At 41.2% G+C, this 23,298-nt stretch overlaps 1 protein-coding gene across 2 annotated transcripts in view; it reads left to right on the top strand.

The window, feature by feature from the left end:
- The window catches only part of DTWD2 (DTW motif tRNA-uridine aminocarboxypropyltransferase 2), a 100,407-nt gene that overhangs the window by 18,952 nt on the left and 58,157 nt on the right, over nt 1-23,298 (top strand). For both annotated transcript variants that reach the window (XM_074570380.1, XM_074570379.1), the window contains exons 2-3: nt 16,871-16,961; nt 22,453-22,547. In XM_074570380.1, the coding sequence (XP_074426481.1) occupies nt 16,871-16,961; nt 22,453-22,547 (186 nt within the window). The remainder of the gene's footprint in view (nt 1-16,870; nt 16,962-22,452; nt 22,548-23,298) is intronic.

Below are 23,298 nucleotides of genomic sequence, written 5' to 3' on the forward strand. Positions count from 1 at the left end.
GTCTGGCATCAAGCTTGTCAGAGTGCCAGCTATTTTGCCAGAATGTAGAGCCAAGATGCTTGAAAATGTCAACAATCTCAGGCTCATTAGTTTTTGACTTTCCTGGCCTTTCTGTAATGACTGCAGTTCTGCATAAGCTAAATGCTATTTTTTTATTTACTCATATTAGTTACAGTGGAAACCGCAGCCAACTTTAATGTAAACAGTTGAAACAGTTGAAAGTGTTCTCCTATTGATTTGTTAATTTCAGTTATTTGCAAGGAAAGCTGCCTGCCAACGTCTGCTTCCATATATTAAGTTATGAAAATATACAGGGTGGATATTTTGTTCTTTTCTTCTTTGTATCTTTTCTTTTTTATAGCATTGGAAGATATTTGTTGTTTTATATGTTCACTTTAGCCTTGTAAAGCTGCCATGAACATTCTAAGCTAAAACCTCCTAAAACTTACTTGTTTGTCCTTAAGTTATGATTTAATTGGTCAGGCAAAAAGGGTATTTGCCTTGGGAAATGGTCACATGAGTGCTCTGCACAACTTAGAGCTTTTAATAAAGGCAGCATGGACCTTGTCCACATTTCTGAAATATTTTGATTTTTGCCTGTATACCTTCAACATGAAAATATGTAAAAGAACACTCCTTGAGGACAGCTTACACTTAATGTAGCACTCATACAGATGCTGTACTAATGAAGCTACTAATTTTGTTGGGTAACCTATTACCTTATATTGTAAAGTCAAAGTTTAAAGAAAATGTCCAAATTAATCTAAAATACTTCTAATGTAATTGCCTGCCATTGGAGCATTATAAACCTCTATGTAAGAGCCACTTTGCCATTAAGTGGTAATTTTCTAGATACAACTATCTCTTCAATACATAGTAATAATAATTGTTATTTATTATTATTATTAAAAATATACTAATTACTTAGTGTTCAAAACCACTGCAAAACATATGACAATGCAAAATAGAAGGTAAGTTTGAAGTTATATATAGACTACCAAACACTTGAAAGGGAAGGTTTTTTTTCTTTACTAATTTCAGATATTTTTACAAATACACATTTTCTGGCGAGAAATATATAAATATATATCTATGTATGTATCTTTACTTATTTGCCTAATTTTTCAAGAAACGCACTAGCTGATGTAACTTTCCAAAAGACAGGAATGTTATCCTCCATGAGAACTCTGAGCTTTTTATGAATTAAATGACTGCTTCCATACCTTACCTCTGGAGAGTTGCTTTTGGTTTTTTGTCCAATTTTAGTTGTAAATCTAGGAAGAAAGACATCTTGTAATCTTTGTAAGTAAGGCTTTCCAAATGTTTTGCTACAGTTGTTCACATCCAGACCAGTTGAGCTTTGAATGAAAATCATTACAAACTGATAGTTATTTGGTGCTGAAATAGAAATGAGTTGGTGTTTCCAGTGGCTGGGTGTCAACAGCAGAAAACTCCAAGCTCAAAATCAGCACTAACAGAACAGCTTCTTCAAGACTTACATTGAGGACAGTTTTGATGATTTCCCTTTTTTTTCAGCAAGAGCTCAGGACATAGTTCCTGAAATGTACTGGGTTACTCTGAAAGTAAATGTTAAAATGGGACCACATATAGTTTGTGCTCTTGTTCTGAACACTTATTTTGCTGAACTTTATTTTCTTCTGTTGGCTGTAGGAGATGGATATGGTCTATTGCCTCAATTTTGAGATCTATGTCTCAATAACTTGTTTGCATTGTTGTTCAGTAACAGTAAGACATGCACTCATGCTTAGCATGCTGATGAAGACTGAAAGACCTGAGAGCTGCTTGCACATGGCCTTGCAGCTGTGTTCTTTTAAATACTGATTTGTGCTAGTAAGCCATACTCAGGACAAATGGGTCAGACCCGAGGTTCCTGTGGTGGATAGTTGAACAGTGGTGCACAACAGGTGCCTGTGATCAGTATGAGTACAGAGCAACTGTAGAGTGATATTTCATGGCTGATAGGAATAGTCGTTCTGGGGTTTTCTGAATGAAAAAACACATCTTCGTACTTTAATAACACTTGATGATGGATACTATTTTTCCTGCTGTAAAGTTTTTGTTCCCTTGATCATGTGATAAGATGTACAACGTAGCCATTCATGAAGCATGCAAGTAGGTGCTTCCTTTGAACTTACTCTCTGCTTGATGCCTCTGTCAATTAACTGCCTTATTCTTTCTTTGGGTTGTCTGAAACCTGTGTCTCTGGGCAAAGGCCCAGGATTGTTTCGAATTTGCAAGAGAGCAGTAGTGTTCGAATTGATGGAGAAATCTGGATTTGAATATGATGGAAAACATGATCTGAATTTTGGTCAGAAAGGTTGTAGCCCGTATTGCTGAGAGTAGAGTTGAAAATGGAAAGAAGTGGGGAATATATCTTCTCATCATAGCATGTAGGAGCAGGAGAACTGCTGAGAGTTGGTGCCAAGGGAATCTAAATGCTAGGAAATAGTGCTGTGATCTCTTTGCTCCTCACTAGTAATGCATGCCTTGTTGAGAGGCAGGGAGATGGCTCTGTCTCCCTGTCCTCCTTTTTAAACCTCTTTCAGTACCTCTTCTCTGATGTATCTTTGACCCCATCCCATTGCCTTCTTCAATTCCTGCATCCCCTGCCCCTGATAGGTCTAGTGGTTAGAATACTAGGTTGGTTAAAAGGCAGTTTTTGTCTAAAAATATTGTATTGCTTTTTGGGTACCTCTGTTTTATATCACGCCTCTTTATACTGTGACCAAGCTTGCTGTATTGGTAGTGTCTTGTGGCAAGAAGAACAGATGCTATGTTGTGTCAACTGTACAACTATCAGAGAAGTCTTCTGGAAACTTAACTTGTCAAATACAATGGTAACCTGGATTTAATTGGTCACTTTTATGGTCATGTTGGTTTGTAAATTTGTGGGAGCGCCTTAAATCTCTTCTGGTACAAAATGCTAAACTTAAGTTAGTGTATTTTAAGGAAATTAAAATGTAGTGCTGCAGTGGCTTTTCCTGGAACTAAATGGAAAAGTTTTGAAACTTGTAACAGAATACATTGCAGGTTCAAATCGATCCAATCTGATAATACCCTAAATGTATATTTCTAGGAGGATGCTTCTCTGTTTCTGCCTGGCACTCCAGAGAAATGAAAGGAGGAGGCTGATATTTGTAGACTTGTTATAGAGAGTCCTGACATTCAAACTCAGTGCCTCTGGCTCATTAGCAGAGTTCACATTCCTTATGCATCAGCAAATGATCTTCCACAAAGTGTACAGACACCAAATGACTTCATAGCTCTCTCATGGTATAGAGGTAAAGCTTTTATATGAATTAGAACAAGTATTCCAGATTTCTGATCAGCTGAGTTAATTTATTGCTGTGTCAGATTGCTTGAAGTTCCTGTCCCTAATTATGTTGAAAAGGGTACAAAAACCTTTGTATAGGATAACTGTAAAATTTCTTTAAATAGTTACCCCTTTACACCTAAAGACAGTTTGTTGGCAAAGTAGTTGATGCATGGTAATAAGGTTTTTTCCTATTGTATGTGGTCTTTTCTTTGGATAGAATATCTTTTCAGTGCATGTTCTTACAGAGGAGGTTAGCAGAATAATTGCTCTTATGCTCTTTAAATGCTTCTGGAGCTGATGAAGAGGTTCAGGAGCTGGGGATGAGAAGGAGTATTTGTGCAATTTGTCCAGGAATGCAGGTTGACTAATCAGTAGATATCATCATCAGTTTTGAAAGACGTGTTTTATTAATTAATATACATATATAGTTAATCACCCTTTAAGCTGTAAATTTGAAATTTGAAAGGCAGAAATAATTTTCAATGCAATTTGTATTAGATGCTTCTCCATTTAAATGGGAAACTGGAATATGTTCCATTAAACTCACTGGCTGCACCATTTAAAAAAAAAAAAATCCAAACAAACAAACAAAAAAACCCCACAAAACAAACCAAAACCACACACCTGTTTTATTTATTTTTAACTTCTTGTGGGAAGCAAAACCTCAGCAGTATGCCTCCTTTTTTTCCCTTTTTGTTTTTTTCTTGTCAGGAAGCTGGTGCTATGCAGGTTACCAAATGGAAAAGGAAATGCTTTGTTTTTTTTTTTTTTCCAATACTCTCTCCACCTGTGTTTCTGATACAGTGATTTTAATTTATGTGGCTGTTGACTCTTAATGAAGTTGGTAAGAATTTTTTAATTTTTATGCCTCGTGACCAGTGAGTTCCAATGTCTTTTGAAAGAGACGGGAGGAAAGGATGGAAGTTGGAACACGATGAAGTCAGAATAATCTTCTATGCCTGATTTGTCTCAGGAAACACCATTAAACTAAGGCTTAGAAATTTTGCTTGAGTAGACAATGTTCAAAATAAGCCTAGAAAAAACCTAAACAGTGCTGATGGCTCCTTGAGTTTCTCTGCATTTCACGAAAGCTGGAGCACTTCTCAGAAAGATGGCTTTCCAGAACTTAATTTAAAGAGAAATTGAAGAGCTGGTAGGCATGTAGTTAGAAAACTGAGGCTAAAATTGCATTTTACTTCTGATAAGTTTTTATTTCTTGATCTTTTTTGTGGGTGTCAGTGTTCTGTAGGCCAGTTGATTTGAAGGCTTGTGAGGATAGTAGCAGACATCTTAAAAGTACAGTAATGCAAGTGGTAGCATTAAAACAACAAAATATGATGATCATGAATTTCAGAATTAAATTTGAAGTATAGCAGAGTTGACATTTCGCTATTTCTGTGGTCTAGGGTAACTGTATATGAGATTGAAGGACTACTACTAGCACTGCAAACGTGAGAGATATTTACATGGTAATGTTACACAGCCCTCTTGTAGTGCCTTAAAATTGCCCACCCACATCACCTACAAAGTGCCTGCTACTGAGAAAATAAGGGCCACTCATAATAATTGAAGTAGTGGTACTGATGGAATTGGCTCATCCTGTTCAATTTTAAAACAAAAAAAGAGGGAGAACTCCAAGTAAGTCCTTAATTTATTATTTCAGTATTACAGATCACAGTTTTCCTCTTGCTCAGGAGTCTAAGAGCATGTGTGAACTTCAGTTAACAAAGCAGAACAGCAGAGCTTGGATGTTTGGGACATCAGTGATGGAGCATCTAGTTTAAATCTGGCTCATATTTATTAGGATCAGAGGATAGGAAAGTTTTCAGAACTCTCAACTCTACCATGTAGACTTAGCTAGAGTGGACTTTAGGCTTGTCTTTAATGTACAGTTCAGCTAGCGACCATGGCAGTTCAGCTCTTCTTTCAGGATCTATGCTTATTATCAGCAGAGCTACAGGGAATACCAAATCCTCCTCCTGGCTACACTGGTCCTGGGTTTGCCAGATGGGCCTCGGCCATGTAGAGGACGAGATAATCCATTATTTCATTTCTGATCAGCAGAAGAGAGAGAGGTTTTCATTAATAGGGATGGCTTTTTATCTTTCATGAAAGTTGTGGCAATTGCATCAGGTCATGTACTCTGTAGCCATAGGGTGAGGAAAAGCAGAAACATAATATACTTGGTAGATTCTTTTTAAGATGGCAGTGAGACCTGTCAATTACAGAAGGCTACCCCAAAGAGCTGTGCGATTTTGCCGAGAGAAATGCTGAAGTATATAGAGACAAATTTTAGAGCTAAAATACAAGAAGTAAAAAATTACAGCTAGGTAATGTCAAGACACTGCAATGGCATTGTATATATTCATTTTAAATGGTGCAGAATGACTGAGTGTAGAGGAATGGCCATACTAGAGCATATCAAAGGTCCATTTGCACAGCATGCTGTCACCAGCCATGAACAAATGTAGTAATGAGTATATACATATATCTAAAGAAGAAAGGGTAAGCATTGGCTGGTACTTCTTTCCTTTCTCCAGCTGCCTTTACCTCAGGGGACTTTCCAAGTTGGCAGTGGCTTTGTACAGTGGTGGTGCTTCCACATCTGATAGATTTTTATTTCACAGATTTTTCTAGTTTCCCTTGAACCCCTGTAAAGTTGTTGTATCCATAGCATTGGTCAGCAAGGAGATCTGTGGCCTTGGCATGAGGAATTACGCCTTGCGTTTGTTTTTGACCTGGCTTCTCCAGCCTTTTTTTTGCTCTCGGAGTGAAGACGGGGCTAAACCAGAGGTTTATTTAGGGGCATAATGTTCCCTGTTTAGTTCTTTCATCCTTTCTAAGTAACACTTAACATCTGATTTGCATTTTCAAGAACTGCCAAGCATTAAACTGCCATTTTCACAGAACTGTTTATCATAAGGTCTTACGCCTGAATGTCATGCCATGTTGACCTCAGACCCTGGGGTTTTTCTTTAATTTGGGTTAGGATTGTTTCTTCCTAAGTGCATCATTTTATGTTTTTCTATGTTTAACTTAATCCACTCATTCTTTTAAGGCCCTTCTACAGCTGTAGTGGTTAAGGTGGAGGATGCAAAACCATTTTTAATTTGTGCTTGTCCTCTAATATAAGAACAGCAGAAATAACATTTGCTCTCAAATTTTATAAAATGTATGGGATTGTGCCTTCAAGCTTCTAACACAGCTTTGTAAAACTGCTGAATGTTGTTTTAATGCATGTAATGGACTTGTGTTAGTGCAAAAGGTGTACCAAAACATCAGTATAAAACAAACATGTGGTAACTTTGTGGCTTTTCTCCAGACTTCTCAGGTGGGTTTTGACCTTGGAACCCTCGCTGTTTTGACCTGAACAGTAGAGAAATCTAATTTACTTGAAGCAGCCATTTCTGTTTGGGCAGGGATTTTTGTCTGAAAATAGAGAGTTTGGGGCCTGACCTTGGCAATATGTGTTGGAACGTGAGAATGTTGCCATGAGTCACAGTTTAAAAACATTAACTCCCTTTTTATTTTACTATTGCAAGCTTTGCTTCTAGAACATGCGTTTGGCACACTTAATCCCTTTTTATTTTTCCCTAGAAAGTCAGGAATGCTTAGCATAAAATTGTAACATTGTTATTCTTCGCTTACTCTGGGTTTAAATCTTTGAATTACCTACCTTTAGTTGTCTGCATCTAGGTGTAAGAGTAGACTCACTTGCATTCCCAGAATGATGTCTGTTTTCAGAAGCCCTTTGGATGTGTAGCAAGGTAACAGTTAGTCATGAAGCAAATGAGGACATTTGTATTTGTAGGAAAATAATATAGAGCCTTGGAAAGAGTTTCAGAATTATCTCACTGTTTTCCAGGCTGCTGCATATGAACTTTTAGATTTTAGAGTCTTTCTGCCCAGAAACTGGTAATCACACTAAACCTGACACCACAGTACTGCACAGACCACTGTCCAGATTCAGTTCTGCTGGGAAAACAGACAAAACGTTATTCTTAGTCCTATTCTTAATCTGAACATCATTAATTTAGATGTAAATAATGGAAGGAAAGCTATGAGAAGTCTGTGCATATGCATGGCTGTCTTTTGCATACGGAGCGCTTTTGGAAGACACAGAAGGGGTTTGTTTGTTTGTTTGTTTTAATCCCAGGAGTGTAACAGGTTACTGTATCATAAGTTTTTAAACTAGAAATGCTGTATTGAGAAACAGTTAAGAACCTGCTGGATAACTTTCATCTGTAGTGAAATTGCACAAGGTGAATATTACTATAAAAATTATCCTCCTTCAAATCCTAATCCCCATGCACAAACCTGTTTCTTAATATTCTGAATGCTACTGTTCCTGCCTGGTGCAGATTGCTACTTTAATTTCAAATGGGAGAGAACTGATGTTCATCATTAAGTAAGTCCCCTGGTGCTGCCCGTAGTCTTCGGTAGCATCAGCTGCTTATGTAGGGCAAGGCTGTAGCAGAAACTTTAAACAAAAGAAAAAGACAGAGTGTCTTTTCTGCCTAGGTGGCCTTTCTCAGAGCAGAGGCAGCTTTTGTGGTGGTGGAACAGAACTGCTTCCTACCTGACTGATAGAGGCTGGTAATGTCAATTTCATAGGAATAGTGTTTTTCTTGTCTCGGCACAGTAACTGCTAGATGCCAAAGTGAACGTACAGAAATAAGTCTAGTGTCCCGAAGATGGGGTTGTAAAAGTATGTATTCAACATAATTAGGTACCTAATTGGGTGCTTAAAGTTAAATAATGTATATACATATGTAAGTAATTAAATTATATTGGAAAGTATTTTATTTGTCATGGTTTGTGCTCTGCTCCCTACAAATCAAATTATAAGTAGTTTATTCTGTAACTATTTGAAAATGCTTGCTTTCTGGGTAACTTCCATTTTTGAGTTTGGGGTTTGTTTGGTGGGGTTTTTTTTGTTTGTTTGTTTTGTTGTTTTTTTTTTTTTTTTGTTCGTAAGGTTAACAAAGCTTAAAAAAAACTGCTGGTGAAAAATCCAAGCCAGTGTGGAAAATACACAAAGCATATGCAAAGGGGAGACTTGAAAATAAGTAACTTTGTATCCAGCCAACTTTGTTATAGTTAAACACCCTGAGGTCAGAAATCACTAGAAACTCTTTCGTCTGCTTATAAAAGCTAGTGAACAATGCAGCTCTTTGGATTAGAGTCACCAGCTAACTGTTCTGGGACAGTTTGTGTAGTAGATTTTGATGCCTTAATCTCTCCTCAGTAGAAAATGTTATATTGGGGAGATCTTTAGCACCTTCTCTTGTTAGTGAAACCAGCCATTTAATAACAAGGGGAAACTAAGGAGTTGCATTTAGTACAAAATTGAGTTTCCACTAAATCTGATGATCAAAAGAGGATAAGTAACTTAACAATCAGGGCACAGCCAACAAACAGCCTCCAGGGGTATTTGCTGCTTCCACGTTGTTAACAAAACTGTTTTCAGAAATTGATTACGCATGAGAAAATTCTGGAAAAAAGGCAGTGGTACAGTGCTGGAGAATTTCTGAAATTAGACCCACCAGACCTGGAAGCGTCTGGTTGGATTCAGTTCATTCACAGTGAAGTTGCCCAGAATAGCCCACTGAATAGTGAAATTAATGGGTGCTTTATTTTAGGCTCAAAGCCTGTCCTTGAATACAACAGAGTGTGCCAAATTTATGCAGGATTAGCAACAGGAAAATGCCAGCACTAGAAGTGTGAAGGAAAGACAGACAGCAGGCCCCTGGAAGAGTATACCAGAAGATTCTATGAAAATAATTTCCATTTTATTATTAGGCTGATTTCTTGGCTGTAGACCTTTTGGTCTAGATATTTTTAAATATTTTTCCAGTGCTTATTTTGATCAGTACCAATTCCTTACTTTGGGTCAACACTTTCCCCCACTGCTTTACATTTAGACTGTTGTTGGGCAACTTTTAACTGTATACCCTATGGAGAAGGGAATGCTCTCTGTGTCTCAGTAGTTGGGGCTATAAGTAGGGGGGTTAAATTAACACAATGTCCTGGTTCCGGCGGGGATAGGGTTAATTTTTCCTGGTATTCCATGCCATGTGAGCCATGCCCACCCTGAGCTGCCGGGGGAGGGGGCAGGAAGTTGCTGCTTAAAAGCGGGCTGGGGCGTCCTGGGTCCGGCCGGCCAGCGGCGGGGAGCGGCGGTTCCGTAATTGTGTTTGTATATTCCCCTATCCGTGGTGTTGTTGTTGTTTGCCTGTTCCCTTTGCTGTCCTGTTAAACTGCCTTTGTCTCAACCCGAGAGTCTTGCCTTTTCTTACGTTTCTTCCTGTATTAGGAAGGCACGTGCGAGCGGCAGGTGGTTCTTTGTTGCCGTCTGAGGCCAAACCATGACAGTCCTTTTTGGCGCCCAACGTGGGGCTTGAAGGGTTGAGATAACGACAGAATCCAACTAGAACGTGGAAAAAACGGTTTTGGTTTTCTTTTGTATGCATTTATTTTATTAGGTAAATAGTCACTGGTCATCATGTTGCTTGGTTTGTTCTCATGGCTGTGTTACATAAATTCCTATATGGCTTATGTACTCCCTGCGATGCTGTTTACCATGTCTGGAAGAGGGATGAGGATTATCATTCTGCTGTCCTGTGCGATATCTGTTTATGATATGATAACATCACTGTTCAGACGGCTATTTTGGGGTGTTTATGTGGTTTTGCTGTCCTGTCCGTACATTGGACACCGTCTCTCAGAATTTGTTAATAATTTCCCCAGCCCTTTTGCCTCCCTTTTCTCCTTCGGGTCAGGTATGACAGCTTTTGAGAATTTTGAATATCCTTGGGATACTCAAACCAGCGTGTTCCTAGTGCTATGTCTCCTGAATACGTTCCAGGTCTTGTTTAGGGTTAAGCGACTATTTAAGCCTACCACCCGGAGATCTGCTCCGAGGCTGGATAGTCAGGGGTGGCACAGCATGTGGGAGAGCATGGGCAGGTACCTAGAGAACTACTCACCTCCAATGGTCTGGGACTTCACCCCTGAACAATTACAGGACCCTGATAAAGTGGTAGAATATTTGAAGGGAAAATGCTGTGGCTATTCTAGAGAGGCACAACTCACCGCGCTGTGCTGGGCCCTGGCCAGTATCTACCAGGCACTGCTCAGAATTATGCAGCACCCTCAAGGGGAAGAGATGGAAACCAGACCGGCAGCCCCTGCGGCTGCTGCGGCCCCTGCGGCAGCCCCTGCGGCTACTCCGACCCCTGCGGCAGCCACTGTAGCTACTGCAATCCTTGCGACAGACACTGCGGCTACTGCAACCCCTGTGGTAGACACTGCAGTTACTCCAACCCCCATAGCAGCCACTGCCACTGAACCAGGGAACCAACCCGTGCTGGTATCAGTTGCCCCCATACAGAAGAAGAAGTACACAAAGAAATCAGTTCGCTTAGTAAGAGATGATGATGAACCAGGGTCATCACGAGAGCAGGAGGAAGAGGCAGAACCAGAGATAATTACTCGATCCCTATCCTTGAGTGAGCTGCGGGATATGCGAAAAGATTTCAGCCGACTTTCAGGCGAGCACATTGTCACCTGGCTGCTCCGGTGCTGGGATAATGGGGCCAGTAGCCTGGAATTAGAGGGTAGGGAGGCCAGGCAGCTGGGATCCCTGTCTAGGGAAGGCGGCATTGACAAGGCGATTGGGAAAAAGACCCAAGCCCTCAGCCTCTGGAAACGACTCCTGTTAGGCGTGAGGGAGAGGTACCCCTTCAGTGAGGATGTTGTATGTCAGCCAAGCAAGTGGACTACCATGGAAAGAGGTATCCAGTACCTGAGAGAATTAGCCGTGCGGGAGATGATTTATTATGACTTGGACAATGCAGACTTACCCACAGACCCTGATGAGGTGCGATGCACAAGGCCCATGTGGCGGAAGTTTGTACGGAGCGCACCATCGTCATATGCCAACTCCCTGGCAGTAATGGAATGGAAAGGTGAAGAGGGACCAACGGTGGATGAGGTAGCTGGCCGGCTCCGGCGATATGAAGAAAGTCTCTCTTCCCCCCTTGTCTCAGCTGTGGAGAAACTGTCGCGGAAGGTCCAGCAACTTGAAGAGAATATGTTCTACTCCCCAGCTGCACGGGCCAGCATCTCAGCTATTAGAAGCAGGCATTTCCCCACTCGAGAGAGAGTACAGAGGGTACACACCACGAGGCACCCTGTGGTTCTACCTGCGGGACCACGGAGAGGACATGAGGAAGTGGGATGGACAACCTACTTCGATCCTGCGGACACGGGTACAGGAGTTGCAAGGAAGGACAACCACAAAAGGGGATCCCTCCAGGAAAAGTGCCGCCCCAGTTTCCAGTGGGCCGTTCCCCAGACAAAGCAGAAGGCCTGATCTTGCTTCTGATCCTCTTGAAGGAACTTCCAAGTCATTTATGCAAGAAGTGAGTAATGGATACTATGACCAGTATTAGGGGGGCCCTGCCTCCGGCCAGGTGGAGGAAAGGGACAACCGGGTTTATTGGACGGTGTGGATTCGATGGCCTGGCACATCAGACCCACAGGAGTATAAGGCTCTAGTGGACACGGGTGCGCAGTGTACTTTAATACCATCAAGCTATAGAGGGGCAGAACCCATTTGTATTTCTGGGGTGACAGGGGGATCCCAAGAGTTGACTGTACTGGAGGCAGAAGTGAGCCTAACTGGGAATGAGTGGCAAAAGCATCCCATTGTGACTGGCCCAGAGGCTCCATGCATCCTTGGTATAGATTACCTCAGGAGAGGGTATTTTAAGGACCCAAAAGGGTACCGCTGGGCCTTTGGCATAGCTGCTTTGGAGACAGAGGAAGTTAAACAGTTGTCTGCCTTGCCTGGTCTCTCGGAGGATTCTTCTGTTGTGGGGTTGTTGAGGGTCAAAGAACAACAGGTGCCGATTGCTACCACAACGGTGCATCGGCGGCAGTATCGCACTAACTGAGACTCTCTGATTCCCATCCATGAGCTGATTCGTCAACTAGAGGTTCAAGGAGTGATCAGCAAGACTCGCTCACCCTTTAACAGTCCCATATGGCCGGTGCGAAAATCTAATGGAGAGTGGAGGCTAACTGTAGACTATCGTGGTCTGAATGAAGTCACGCCACCGCTGAGTGCTGCCGTGCCGGACATGCTAGAACTCCAGTACGAACTGGAGTCCAAGGCAGCCGAGTGGTATGCCACGATTGATATAGCGAATGCATTCTTCTCAATCCCTTTGGCAGCAGAGTGCAGGCCACAGTTTGCTTTCACTTGGAGGGGTGTCCAATACACCTGGAATCAACTGCCCCAGGGGTGGAAACACAGCCCCACCATTTGCCATGGACTGATCCAGACTGCACTGGAACAGGGTGAAGCTCCAGAACATCTGCAGTACATTGATGACATCATTGTATGGGGAAACACAGCAGAAGAAGTTTTTGAGAAAGGGAGTAAAATAGTCCAAATCCTTCTGAACGCTGGTTTTGCTATAAAGCGAAGTAAGGTCAAGGGACCTGCGCAGGAGATCCAGTTTTTAGGAATAAAATGGCAAGATGGACGCCGTCAGATTCCAATGGATGTGATCAACAAAATAGCAGCTATGTCTCCACCAACTAGTAAAAAGGAAACACAGGCTTTCTTAGGTATTGTGGGTTTTTGGAGAATGCATATCCCAGATTACAGTCAAATTGCAAGCCCTCTGTATCAAGTAACCCGGAAGAAGAATGATTTTAAATGGGGTCCTGAGCAACAACAAGCTTTTGAACAAATCAAACAGGAAATAGTCCATGCAGTGGCCCTGGGGCCAGTCCGGGCAGGACAAGATGTTAAAAATGTGCTCTACACCGCAGCCGGGGAGAACGGCCCTACCTGGAGCCTCTGGCAGAAAGCACCAGGGGAGACTCGAGGTCGACCCCTAGGGTTTTGGAGTCGTGGATACAGAGGATCCGAAGCCCGCTACACTCCAACAGAAAAAGAGATATTGGCAGCATATGAAGGGGTTCGAGCTGCTTCGGAAGTAGTTGGTACAGAAGCACAGCTCCTCTTAGCACCTCGACTGCCGGTGCTGGGTTGGATGTTCAAAGAAAGGGTCCCCACCACACATCATGCAACCGATGCTACATGGAGTAAGTGGATTGCACTGATCACGCAGCGAACTCGAATGGGAAACCCCAGTCGCCCAGGAATTCTGGAAGTGATCATGGACTGGCCAGAAGGCAAGGATTTCGGAATGTCACCAGAGGAGGAGGTGACGTGTGCAGAAGAGGCCCCACCATATAACAAACTGCCAGAAAATGAGAGGAAATATGCCCTGTTCACTGATGGGTCCTGCCGTATTGTGGGAAAGCATCGAAAGTGGAAGGCTGCTGTGTGGAGTCCTACACGACGGGCTGCAGAAGCCAGTGAGGGACAGGGTGAATCGAGCCAGTTTGCAGAGGTGAAGGCTATTCAGCTGGCTTTGGACATTGCTGAGCGAGAAAAATGGCCAGTACTTTATCTCTACACTGACTCATGGATGGTGGCAAATGCTCTGTGGGGGTGGTTACAGCAGTGGAAGCAGGGCAACTGGCAGCGCAGAGGCAAACCCATCTGGGCTGCTGACCTATGGCAAGATATTGCTGCCCGGATAGAGAATCTGGTTGTGAAAGTACGCCATGTAGATGCCCACGTACCGAAGAATCGGGCCACGGAGGAACATCAGAACAACCAGCAGGTGGATCGGGCCGCTAGGATTGAAGTGTCTCAGGTGGATCTGGACTGGCAACATAAGGGTGAACTATTCATAGCTCGGTGGGCCCATGACTCCTCAGGCCATCAAGGGAGAGATGCGACATATAGATGGGCTCGTGACCGAGGGGTGGACTTGACCATGGACGCTATTGCACAGGTCATCCATGAATGTGAGACATGCGCTGCGATCAAACAAGCCAAGCGTTTGAAGCCTCTGTGGTATGGAGGGCGATGGCTGAAATACAAATATGGGGAGGCCTGGCAGATTGATTATATCACACTGCCACAAACCCGTCAAGGCAAGCGCTATGTGCTCACAATGGTGAAAGCAACCACCGGATGGCTGGAAACATACCCTGTGCCCCATGCCACTGCCCGGAACACTATCCTGGGCCTTGAAAAGCAAGTCCTGTGGCGACATGGTACCCCAGAGAGAATTGAGTCGGACAACGAGACTCATTTCCGAAACAGCCTCATAGACACCTGGGCCAAAGAGCATGGTATCGAGTGGGTGTATCACATCCCCTATCACGCACCAGCCTCTGGGAAGATAGAACGATACAATGGACTGTTAAAAACTACACTGAGAGCAATGGGTGGTGGGACTTTAAAACACTGGGATACACATTTAGCAAAAGCTGCCTGGCTAGTTAACACCAGGGGATCTAACAATCGGGCTGGCCCTGCCCAATCAAAAGTTCCACGTACTGTAGAAGGGGATAAAGTCCCCGTAGTGCACATGAAGAATATGCTAGGGAAGACAGTCTGGGTTAGTCCTGCCTCAGGCAAAGGCAAACCCATCCGTGGGATTGCTTTTGCCCAAGGACCTGGGTGCACTTGGTGGGTGATGCGGCAGGATGGGGAAGTCCAATGTGTACCTCATGGGGATCTGATTTTGGGCGAGAATAGCCAATGAATCAGATTGTGTGCTGTTAATTGCTAAGTAACACTGTCACTGTATGTTCTCATTGCTATAATTGCTATCAGTTGTACTACAAGTAAGGCACAGGGATGATGGGATAAGAACTGATCTCAGCAGCTGGTGCCCAGCAGTTTCCTCAAGATCTACATCTTCAGCCCACGGACTGCGTGCATGAGCCACACCAGGTGCACCAGTCACAAGCTCCGAAAAATACAGCATGCAACAGACCAGCACCACCCAGCATCTCACCTGCCCTGAGAGACTGTTCTAACAGATGGAGCCCAAAGCCGTGGATTAAAAGAACTCAACGGACACTTTGGAGGGATGGCCCATAAACTAAGGGCATTATGTGTGTGTATATATATATATAACAGGGGAAAGTGGTGGCAATTCATTGGAACCTGCTGGGCATGGCATAGATGGTATGGAATAAGCGGTGGATAATGTCCTGGTTCCGGCGGGGATAGGGTTAATTTTTCCTGGTATTCCATGCCATGTGAGCCACGCCCACCCTGAGCTGCCGGGGGAGGGGGCAGGAAGTTGCTGCTTAAAAGCGGGCTGGGGCGTCCTGGGTCCGGCCGGCCAGCGGCGGGGAGCGGCGGTTCCGTAATCGCGTTTGTATATTCCCCTATCCGTGTTGTTGTTGTTGTTTGCCTGTTCCCTTTGCTGTTCTGTTAAACTGCCTTTGTCTCAACCCAAGAGTCGTGCCTTTTCTTCTGATTCTTCCTGTATTAGTAAGGCGCGAGCGAGCGGCAGGTGGTTCTTTGTTGCCGTCTGAGGCTAAACCAGGACACACAACCTGTCAGCTGTTAAAGGGGAGCTTATCTATTGTTATTGCCTTTTTATAATTCCACCACTCACTGGTAGGTACTAATGTTTGACTAGGGAACAGTTATACTGACTTGGATTACTGTGACATTACTTAATACGTTTGGCTGGGTGTTTGCTCTTGTGGAAAAGCAAGTGCAGTGTTAGCTGGGCTCACCATGAACTTGTGGTAATAGCTTCACGTTAAGGAAATCCTTCATTTTTCTGAAGTTATTCAATAACATATGTGAGTAGCTATAGTGACTTCTGTGCGTGCACGTGTGTGTGTATATGTCTTTTTGGTGTAACACCTTCAATTACTTGATGTATAAATTCAAGCTTAATTTTTTGCTTCTGTTTATTCTTGATCATTCAGTATACTAGTTTCATGCCAAGCAATGTTTAAGTTCACTTCTTTAGATAGAGTTCTTCTGCTAGTTGTCTTAACAGCTATATGCAGTATACCAAATAATTTCAAATAATTTTTATTTTCTTTTTTCAGACTTAAATTAGAAGTTCCTGAAAAGGATTTTTTGTTTTCATACTACATGTCTACTACATATTTCATCATAGATGGGATTATAAAAAATGAACCCAATCATAAATATAACGTCTGAGGTTTTGTGTGTGTATACTTCTAAAATTTTCTATGGTAATTAATCTATTATAAATATTATATCCATCATAAATATATATTCTTATATAATACTTTATCAAATTGTTGAAACACTACTTGGTATGAAAAACAGTAACAGACTTCTCTGATTGGGGTATGGATACTAATAAATTGCTCCTCTTGAAGATGATGAAAGAATTGTTAGAATGTTTTAATCCTAACCAGACCCTAGGAGGGGTCTGAACACTGTTCTCAAAACTCTACTTCAATGAAAAACTTGCTGCTTTATTTTTAGAAACAGAGGGAGTTTCAAACAGAAAATTACATTGGGTTTAATACAATCTGTCATAAGGGGAAGTTCTTAGTATGCCTTTTGGAGTGTGGTATGTATTTGTGCAACGTGCCATCTTTCATTAATTGCTGATTACTTTTATTGTTCTCTCACTCCTTTCTGTCATATAGCCGTCCTCAGAAGGTGTGCTTATGTCCATTCCTGCCAATACAGCCGCTAAAGGTCTCCACCTGCTTGTATATAATTCAGCATCCAGCAGAGGTGAGTAAGGCTGTGGTAATTGTTGGAGTTCAGCTAGAATCTTAATGCAGTAAATGATAGCCAAGAGGAAACAGTTATGCTGTTAACATCATATAATGATCTTTCCTTTTAAACCTGATGGTTGAAATGCCAGTTTACCTGAGTTATTGTATCTTTTATTCAGTTCTGAATTATTTTGTCTTCTGAAATCACACCTTATTTCTGCAACTTCCATGCGTGCCAGACATCTTTTCTTGTCTGAATAGTACTGCTAGAATCTGAAGTTTTCTTACCTTGGTGCAAATTGCAAGACTTAAGCATGACATCGTGTCTCACAGAGGTGCTCAGAGTTGATCCAGGAAGGAATGTGTTTTGATTATAGAAGTAGTGTTTTATTGGTTTTAGTGCTCTGTTAAAAATATGAATTAAGCAATTCATCTTAGTGATGACTAATTATCTTTAGCCAATGAAAAACTATAGTTTAGCTTCAGAACAGTATGTTTTGGTTTACCTAATAGGAGAATTTATGTTGATGTTTCCTTGTCTGTTAACAATGGAGTATGGTGGTGGATCATATGGGATTTAGAAGTTGGACTGAAGTTAAACAGATCTGGATACAGATACAGTTGGGTCAACAAAGTAGACTGTGAAGTTCAGAAACCAGTACTCTTCTGCTCCAGCTGTTTACTTAGCATTATAGGCAGCACTGCAGCAAGTCTTTGCCTGAAAGAACTTAAGCAGAATGTAAAAGACCAATTTAGATAAAAGTGTTCTCTCAGAGAAACAAAACAGAAACCACAACGTATTTAGTCCCTCAACAGGAAAGCTGTTATTTTTAATTGGCTGCTTATAATAAGAATAGTGTTTTGTGTTACTTCTTATTTCAAAAATACTTAAATATATGCTTAAGTCACTTGCTCCAAAAAAGGGGTTTAAAAACTTGCCAGGAAACTTTGAACTGCCATTTGAATTGTGTTGAATTTCTTACTTATGGTGCAAGGTATTAGAAAAAGTTTGCAGATTCTTTTTGGATTTCATACACCATTCCTGTGTCCTTCTGAAAGGCTATCTATGTTTTTATTAATCAGCAATCACAACAGCCATCTGTTACAATGGGATGCAACTTTTCCATTAGTATATGTGACGTAATGATAATTCACATGATAAACTAGTATTGGAAGACCACTGTATTTTAAGAGAATCCATCTGAAAGGAAAGATGTAACTATTTTACTATACAAGGGCACTTGGCTTATCAGAGATAAATCTGAACAGAATGATGAAAGCTAAGAATATCTTACAGTGGATCTTTGGGAATGTTTGTCTTAGATGACCACAGGTGATGCTATGGACTCCAGAACAAGAGAGGCATACCTGACAAAAGACAGGTTCCCTTTGCTGTAGCTGCTCATACTAAAAATACAATCAGTCTTGATGGCAGATAAGTCTTCCGGACTGTATCTGATCCTTCAGTCTGCCATTTCATTACAGATACACTCTACAAGAGTCTGTTTCAAAATTATCTCATTTAACAAACCAGATAGTGAATGTCTTTCCCCTACTGCACATCAGTGACAACTGTCATCCTCCATGTGCTTCATTATTTATTGGCTTTGGAAGTTCACAGTGCAGTGAAGAAAGAGACCAGCTATGGTCAAATTATGCTATCGAGGCTTGTATTCAGGCAAGATAGTAATGTAGGAAGTCAGGAGCAACATTTCCTGTGCTCTGATTAATGTGACTGTGTCTCCACATTCTTACTATCCAGAGGCCATGCTGCCAGATAGACCTGTGCTGGTATCAGATACTGTGAAAGAGAGTGTATCGTGGTTTAGGGTGGACTGGCCACTAGACAAACAACAGGTGTTCTCTTTAACGTCTCTCTGCCTTCCCAGAAGAGAATGGAGAGAGAATAAGAGAGAGAGAGACTTACGGGTTGAAAAGAAACTAAACTACTTTAATGAAATATTAATAATGAACAGATAATAATATTAGTAATAAAATAATATAATATACACAATATATACAAAACCAGTATCAAGCTCCCAGGATGGTGATTGCGTTACTGGGAGGCACTGGGAAAGTCCCAGACTGGATTCAGCAATGGACGGGAACTGGGTCCCAGATTTGGATGCAGGAACACATGGATTGGGATCAAAGGCAGACGAACGGACAGTCCTCCTTGGATGCCAGCCACTGAAGAGAGAGGCTGATCCCTTTGATCCCCCAGCTTTTACACTGAGCATGATGCAGGTGGCATCTGTCTTACCTTTGCCTGTTATCATCCTTGGAGTGATCTCCAGCAGAGTATGGGCCATTATGTTCTTTTCAAAACCTGTGTGATAGATATCACTCAGGACAGAACTTGTGAAGCATAGCAGAGGGTATCTGTTTAGGTTTTTCTGTTTCCCTGCCTTCTTTCTTTCTATAAGTGTAAGAATTTTCAATGTTAAGCATCTGAGAAGAAAACTTAGATTGTGTGTATTTAATGAGTTTATATACTGATCTAATGCCAGTAATTAGCTTTGACTTGCTCATTATAATACCTTTCTGTATAGTATTCATTATTGAACAGTAAGAATCAAATATAAGGGGAAATTTTTTTGCTAATTGTCCTAACAATTCATAAACAAAAATGGAGGAAATATATAACTGCTGGCTTTAATAAATATTTTTGTTAGTTAGAATTGTCCTGTTCATTGTAGATGGATAATGCTATGCTAACCAAAGGTACCACTAATTCCCATAAAAGAAAAAAAAAACCAAATGTGAAATTAAGTTGTATTGGGGCTGGCTGGGATGGAGTTAACTTTCCCTGTAGCAGCCCTCATAGTGCTGTGCTTTGTATTTGTGGCTAGAGCAATGTTAGTAACACACTGGTGTTTTGGCTGCTGCTGAGCAGTGCTCGCACAGCATCAGGGCTGTCCCTCCAAACAACCACCCCTCAAAAGCCAGTAGGCTGGGTGTGGGCAAGAGATTGGGAGGGGACATAGCCAGGACAGCAGACCCACACTGAAAGGGATATTCCATACCATATGATGTAGTAAAAGCTGTGGAATAGAGGGCAGCATTTATTATTAAGGGGTTTGTCTTCCGGAGGACCCACTGCACGTGCTGAGGCCCTACTCCCTAGGAAGTGGCTGGACATTGCCTACTGATGGGAAGTAGAGAATAAATCTTCTTGTTTCCCTTTGGTTCTGTGCACACACTTTGCTTTTCTTTAATAAACTGCCTTTATCTCGACCCACAAGTTCATTTTCATCTTATTCTCTCCTCCCTGTCCTGCTGAGGTGGGGGAGTGATAGAGCAGCACCTGGAGGCCAACCAAAGTCAACCCACTATATGAGTCCTCCAATCCTATTTCTATTCAAGTACTTCAGTGGTCAAATAATGAATAAACAAGGAGTTGTTTATTCACTGAGAAGAACAAAGGAGAGAGGAACTGCTGGCTTTCAAACCAATAAATGGAAAATAGCCAATACAATAACAAATAGATTATATATAGTCTAGTTAAATACAGTTGGCTTTTAATGAATAAAATTATAAACAAATGAAACCTTTTTTAATGTTAGTTTGACTTAGCTGTTCTTAAGCTTCTCTTCTCAAACGATTCCTTTCAGTTCTAATTTTATGTTTTATCTTCCTGTAAACATGGATTGTTTTTTAGATTGGAAAATTCTATTTTCCCTTTTGTAAGAGAATGTATTTGTTTGATATGAAAGGTAATTTTAGAGTAATGATATGGCATTGGAGGGAACAACTGAATGACTTTGCCTTGACTGATGATAGCTCTTTTGGGTTTGCTTATCAGAGGCAAGTAATTGATTTTCTTCCAGTTCCTCTATTGCCACTTCTTACATTCTTATAAAGAAGGGAGTCTTCTGACTAGTGAATTGGAGTGTTATTTAATTATGGTGAAATAAAGACAAATAATACTGTACCACCATTAATGGCTTACTCCGCTTTGCTGAGATAGAAGAAATCAATGGTAATTTGAAGGATATTTCTCTCTCCCCTTGCTAGCACTTCACTCCCCAGGTACTTTGATCTTCATCTATCCCTAGGAGAGACATCATGCTGCTGCTGCTGCCTTGCAAAGTGGTGGGGATATAGCAGTACAACTTATTCCTTTAACTCCTTGATACTTTATTTAGATCAGTAGATATGGATCAGAAAGAACAAAATTAATAAAGGTTTTAGGCAACAGTGATAAAAGTCTTCACAGAACTAATTTAACAGCGGTTTGGTAGCAAGACAATGGGAGAGCTGCAGGCAGCTGCACATTGTTACTTGTGGAGGGTAACAGCTGCCCAGAGAGAGCTAATCAAGGCCTTAACGTGTTCACAAATACTGAATTGTTGATATACAGCTCATAAATCAAAAGACAGACCAAACCGCCCCCTGGGTTTTCATTAATTAGTCCTGTGGTTTAGGGACTGATCTTTGGATTTTCATTGTCTGAATCATGAGACATTCAGGTTGAGAATATTGTAAGAACTCATTTCTTACTGAGTTTAGGGCTTTGGTAATCCTCACCTGACTTCCAGTGCCTTGCCTTCTGCTAGATTCAGCTAATAACCTTTGTTCCTCTTGTGATAAATAAATAAACTGAAACTTTCATTCAGTTTTCAGTGTTGGCTTGCTGTCTTCATTAAATGCAAGATAAACCTATGCTCCCTCTTCCTTGATGGGAAAACAAAAATCGACATCCTATATATTCAAGTTCAGTTTGCAATATTCTTTGTCTAGACAAAAATAAGTGTGTTCCCAGCTGTGTTAAACAGGGGACAGAAACAAATTGCTCTGTTTGGTAAGTAGATGGTTTGCTTCAGCTGGCCATACTTCCCTCTTCCTTCACTTTCTGAAGACCTGCTCCAACACGGCTCTCTTTAATGCTTTTTGAGATCTGAAGACCCCCTGCTCCCCACCCAGGCATGGCAGTTACCTTCCACATCTGTGGCACAAAGACTAGGCAAATGCCTGGTCAACACAGCCTGAATGCTATGAGATGGAGCACTTGTGTCAGCGTTGGTGTCATCGTCCTGGTTACCATGAAGTGACAGCAGAGTGAAGATGTTTGTATTTCTGTTCTGTTCTGTTCTGGTAACACCCAGTCCTTTTATTTTTAGCACCTGTTGGTGGAAATCAAGCCGTTCCCTCATTTTCCGTTATAGAGACATTAGCTCCCCAGCCTATTGCATTAACGATAATGCTGGTTTTTGACAACTGTTTGTTATTCTGTGAAGTTTCATTGTTGTTTCTGATACAGAGTCTAGTTCAAATTTATGGTGATGATCATAGTTTAGTTAAGACTAAGTTTAACACTGTCAATCAAAAAAATATGATTTGAATGCATCAAAATTGGGTATTTTTCATGTAGATTTTTTTTTCCTGTTATCTGGTAAGGTCTTTTCTGTGTCTGTAGTCAAAAGAATTTGAAAGTAAATGGAAGCATTAACAATTCTTAGAAGCCCTCCTTGATTTTATTCAAAAGTAACTTTTCTTTTTTACAGGAAAGTCGAGTGTTAAGGACAGTGCCTTTGCTAGCAGCTTGTCTCCCTCCAGACAAATGTAAAATTTTGGTTGGTCGACGTTTTAGTGAAGACAGGTGAGCGGGATTGCCTGTGCACTTTCTGGTCCTCTGTAAATTATGGATGTATTTTTTTCAGTGTCCTTATTAACAGCCAATAGTATTCTTAATTTTTATTTCAAGTGTGCACGTTTGCTTTTGATACAAGCTTCTGATTTCCAGCAAACATAAATAGCATATAGTAGTCAGAAACACTTGATATCTCTGCCTTTAGGTTGTAGCTTTTGCTGCGTCAGTTTTATGCTCTTGGAAAGTTCAGGTTGTTACTCTGCAATTCTTAGCTTTTTGCAGTTCTGTTCTTAGCTGGTACTAGGTTTTTTATGCTATTTTCTACGGTTCTTTTCATACTTGTTTTGTCTGACAAATCATTTGGTGTTACTGAAATATAAGTAATAATTTTTACTCTAGTGTGGGAGATTGTACTTGAGAAGGAAGTTGAGCGGTGAAAAACTGTTGGAGAAAGTATTTTTTTCAAATCCTTTCCTCTGTCTCTTAAAATTAATTATAAGAAAGCATAGCTTTCAGAATTTTTTTTAATTATCTTTTTATTATTCTGGGACCTTAGACAATCTTGGCCTCCCACGTAATGTCTTTAAGCTTCATTAGATGAAGCTAAGTCTTAGAAACCAGTTCTTGGTACAAATGCCAATGAAACTTTACTACATACGTTTTCAATAAGCGCAAATAAAAATCATGAACACTGATGAAGGGAATTAATTCTAAAATCGAGTTTAATCTTTGGAGAAAACTTTTTGTAGTGTTCAGCGAA

Source organism: Larus michahellis, chromosome Z, assembly GCF_964199755.1.
Source record: "Larus michahellis chromosome Z, bLarMic1.1, whole genome shotgun sequence".
Classification (NCBI taxonomy): Eukaryota; Metazoa; Chordata; class Aves; order Charadriiformes; family Laridae; genus Larus; species Larus michahellis.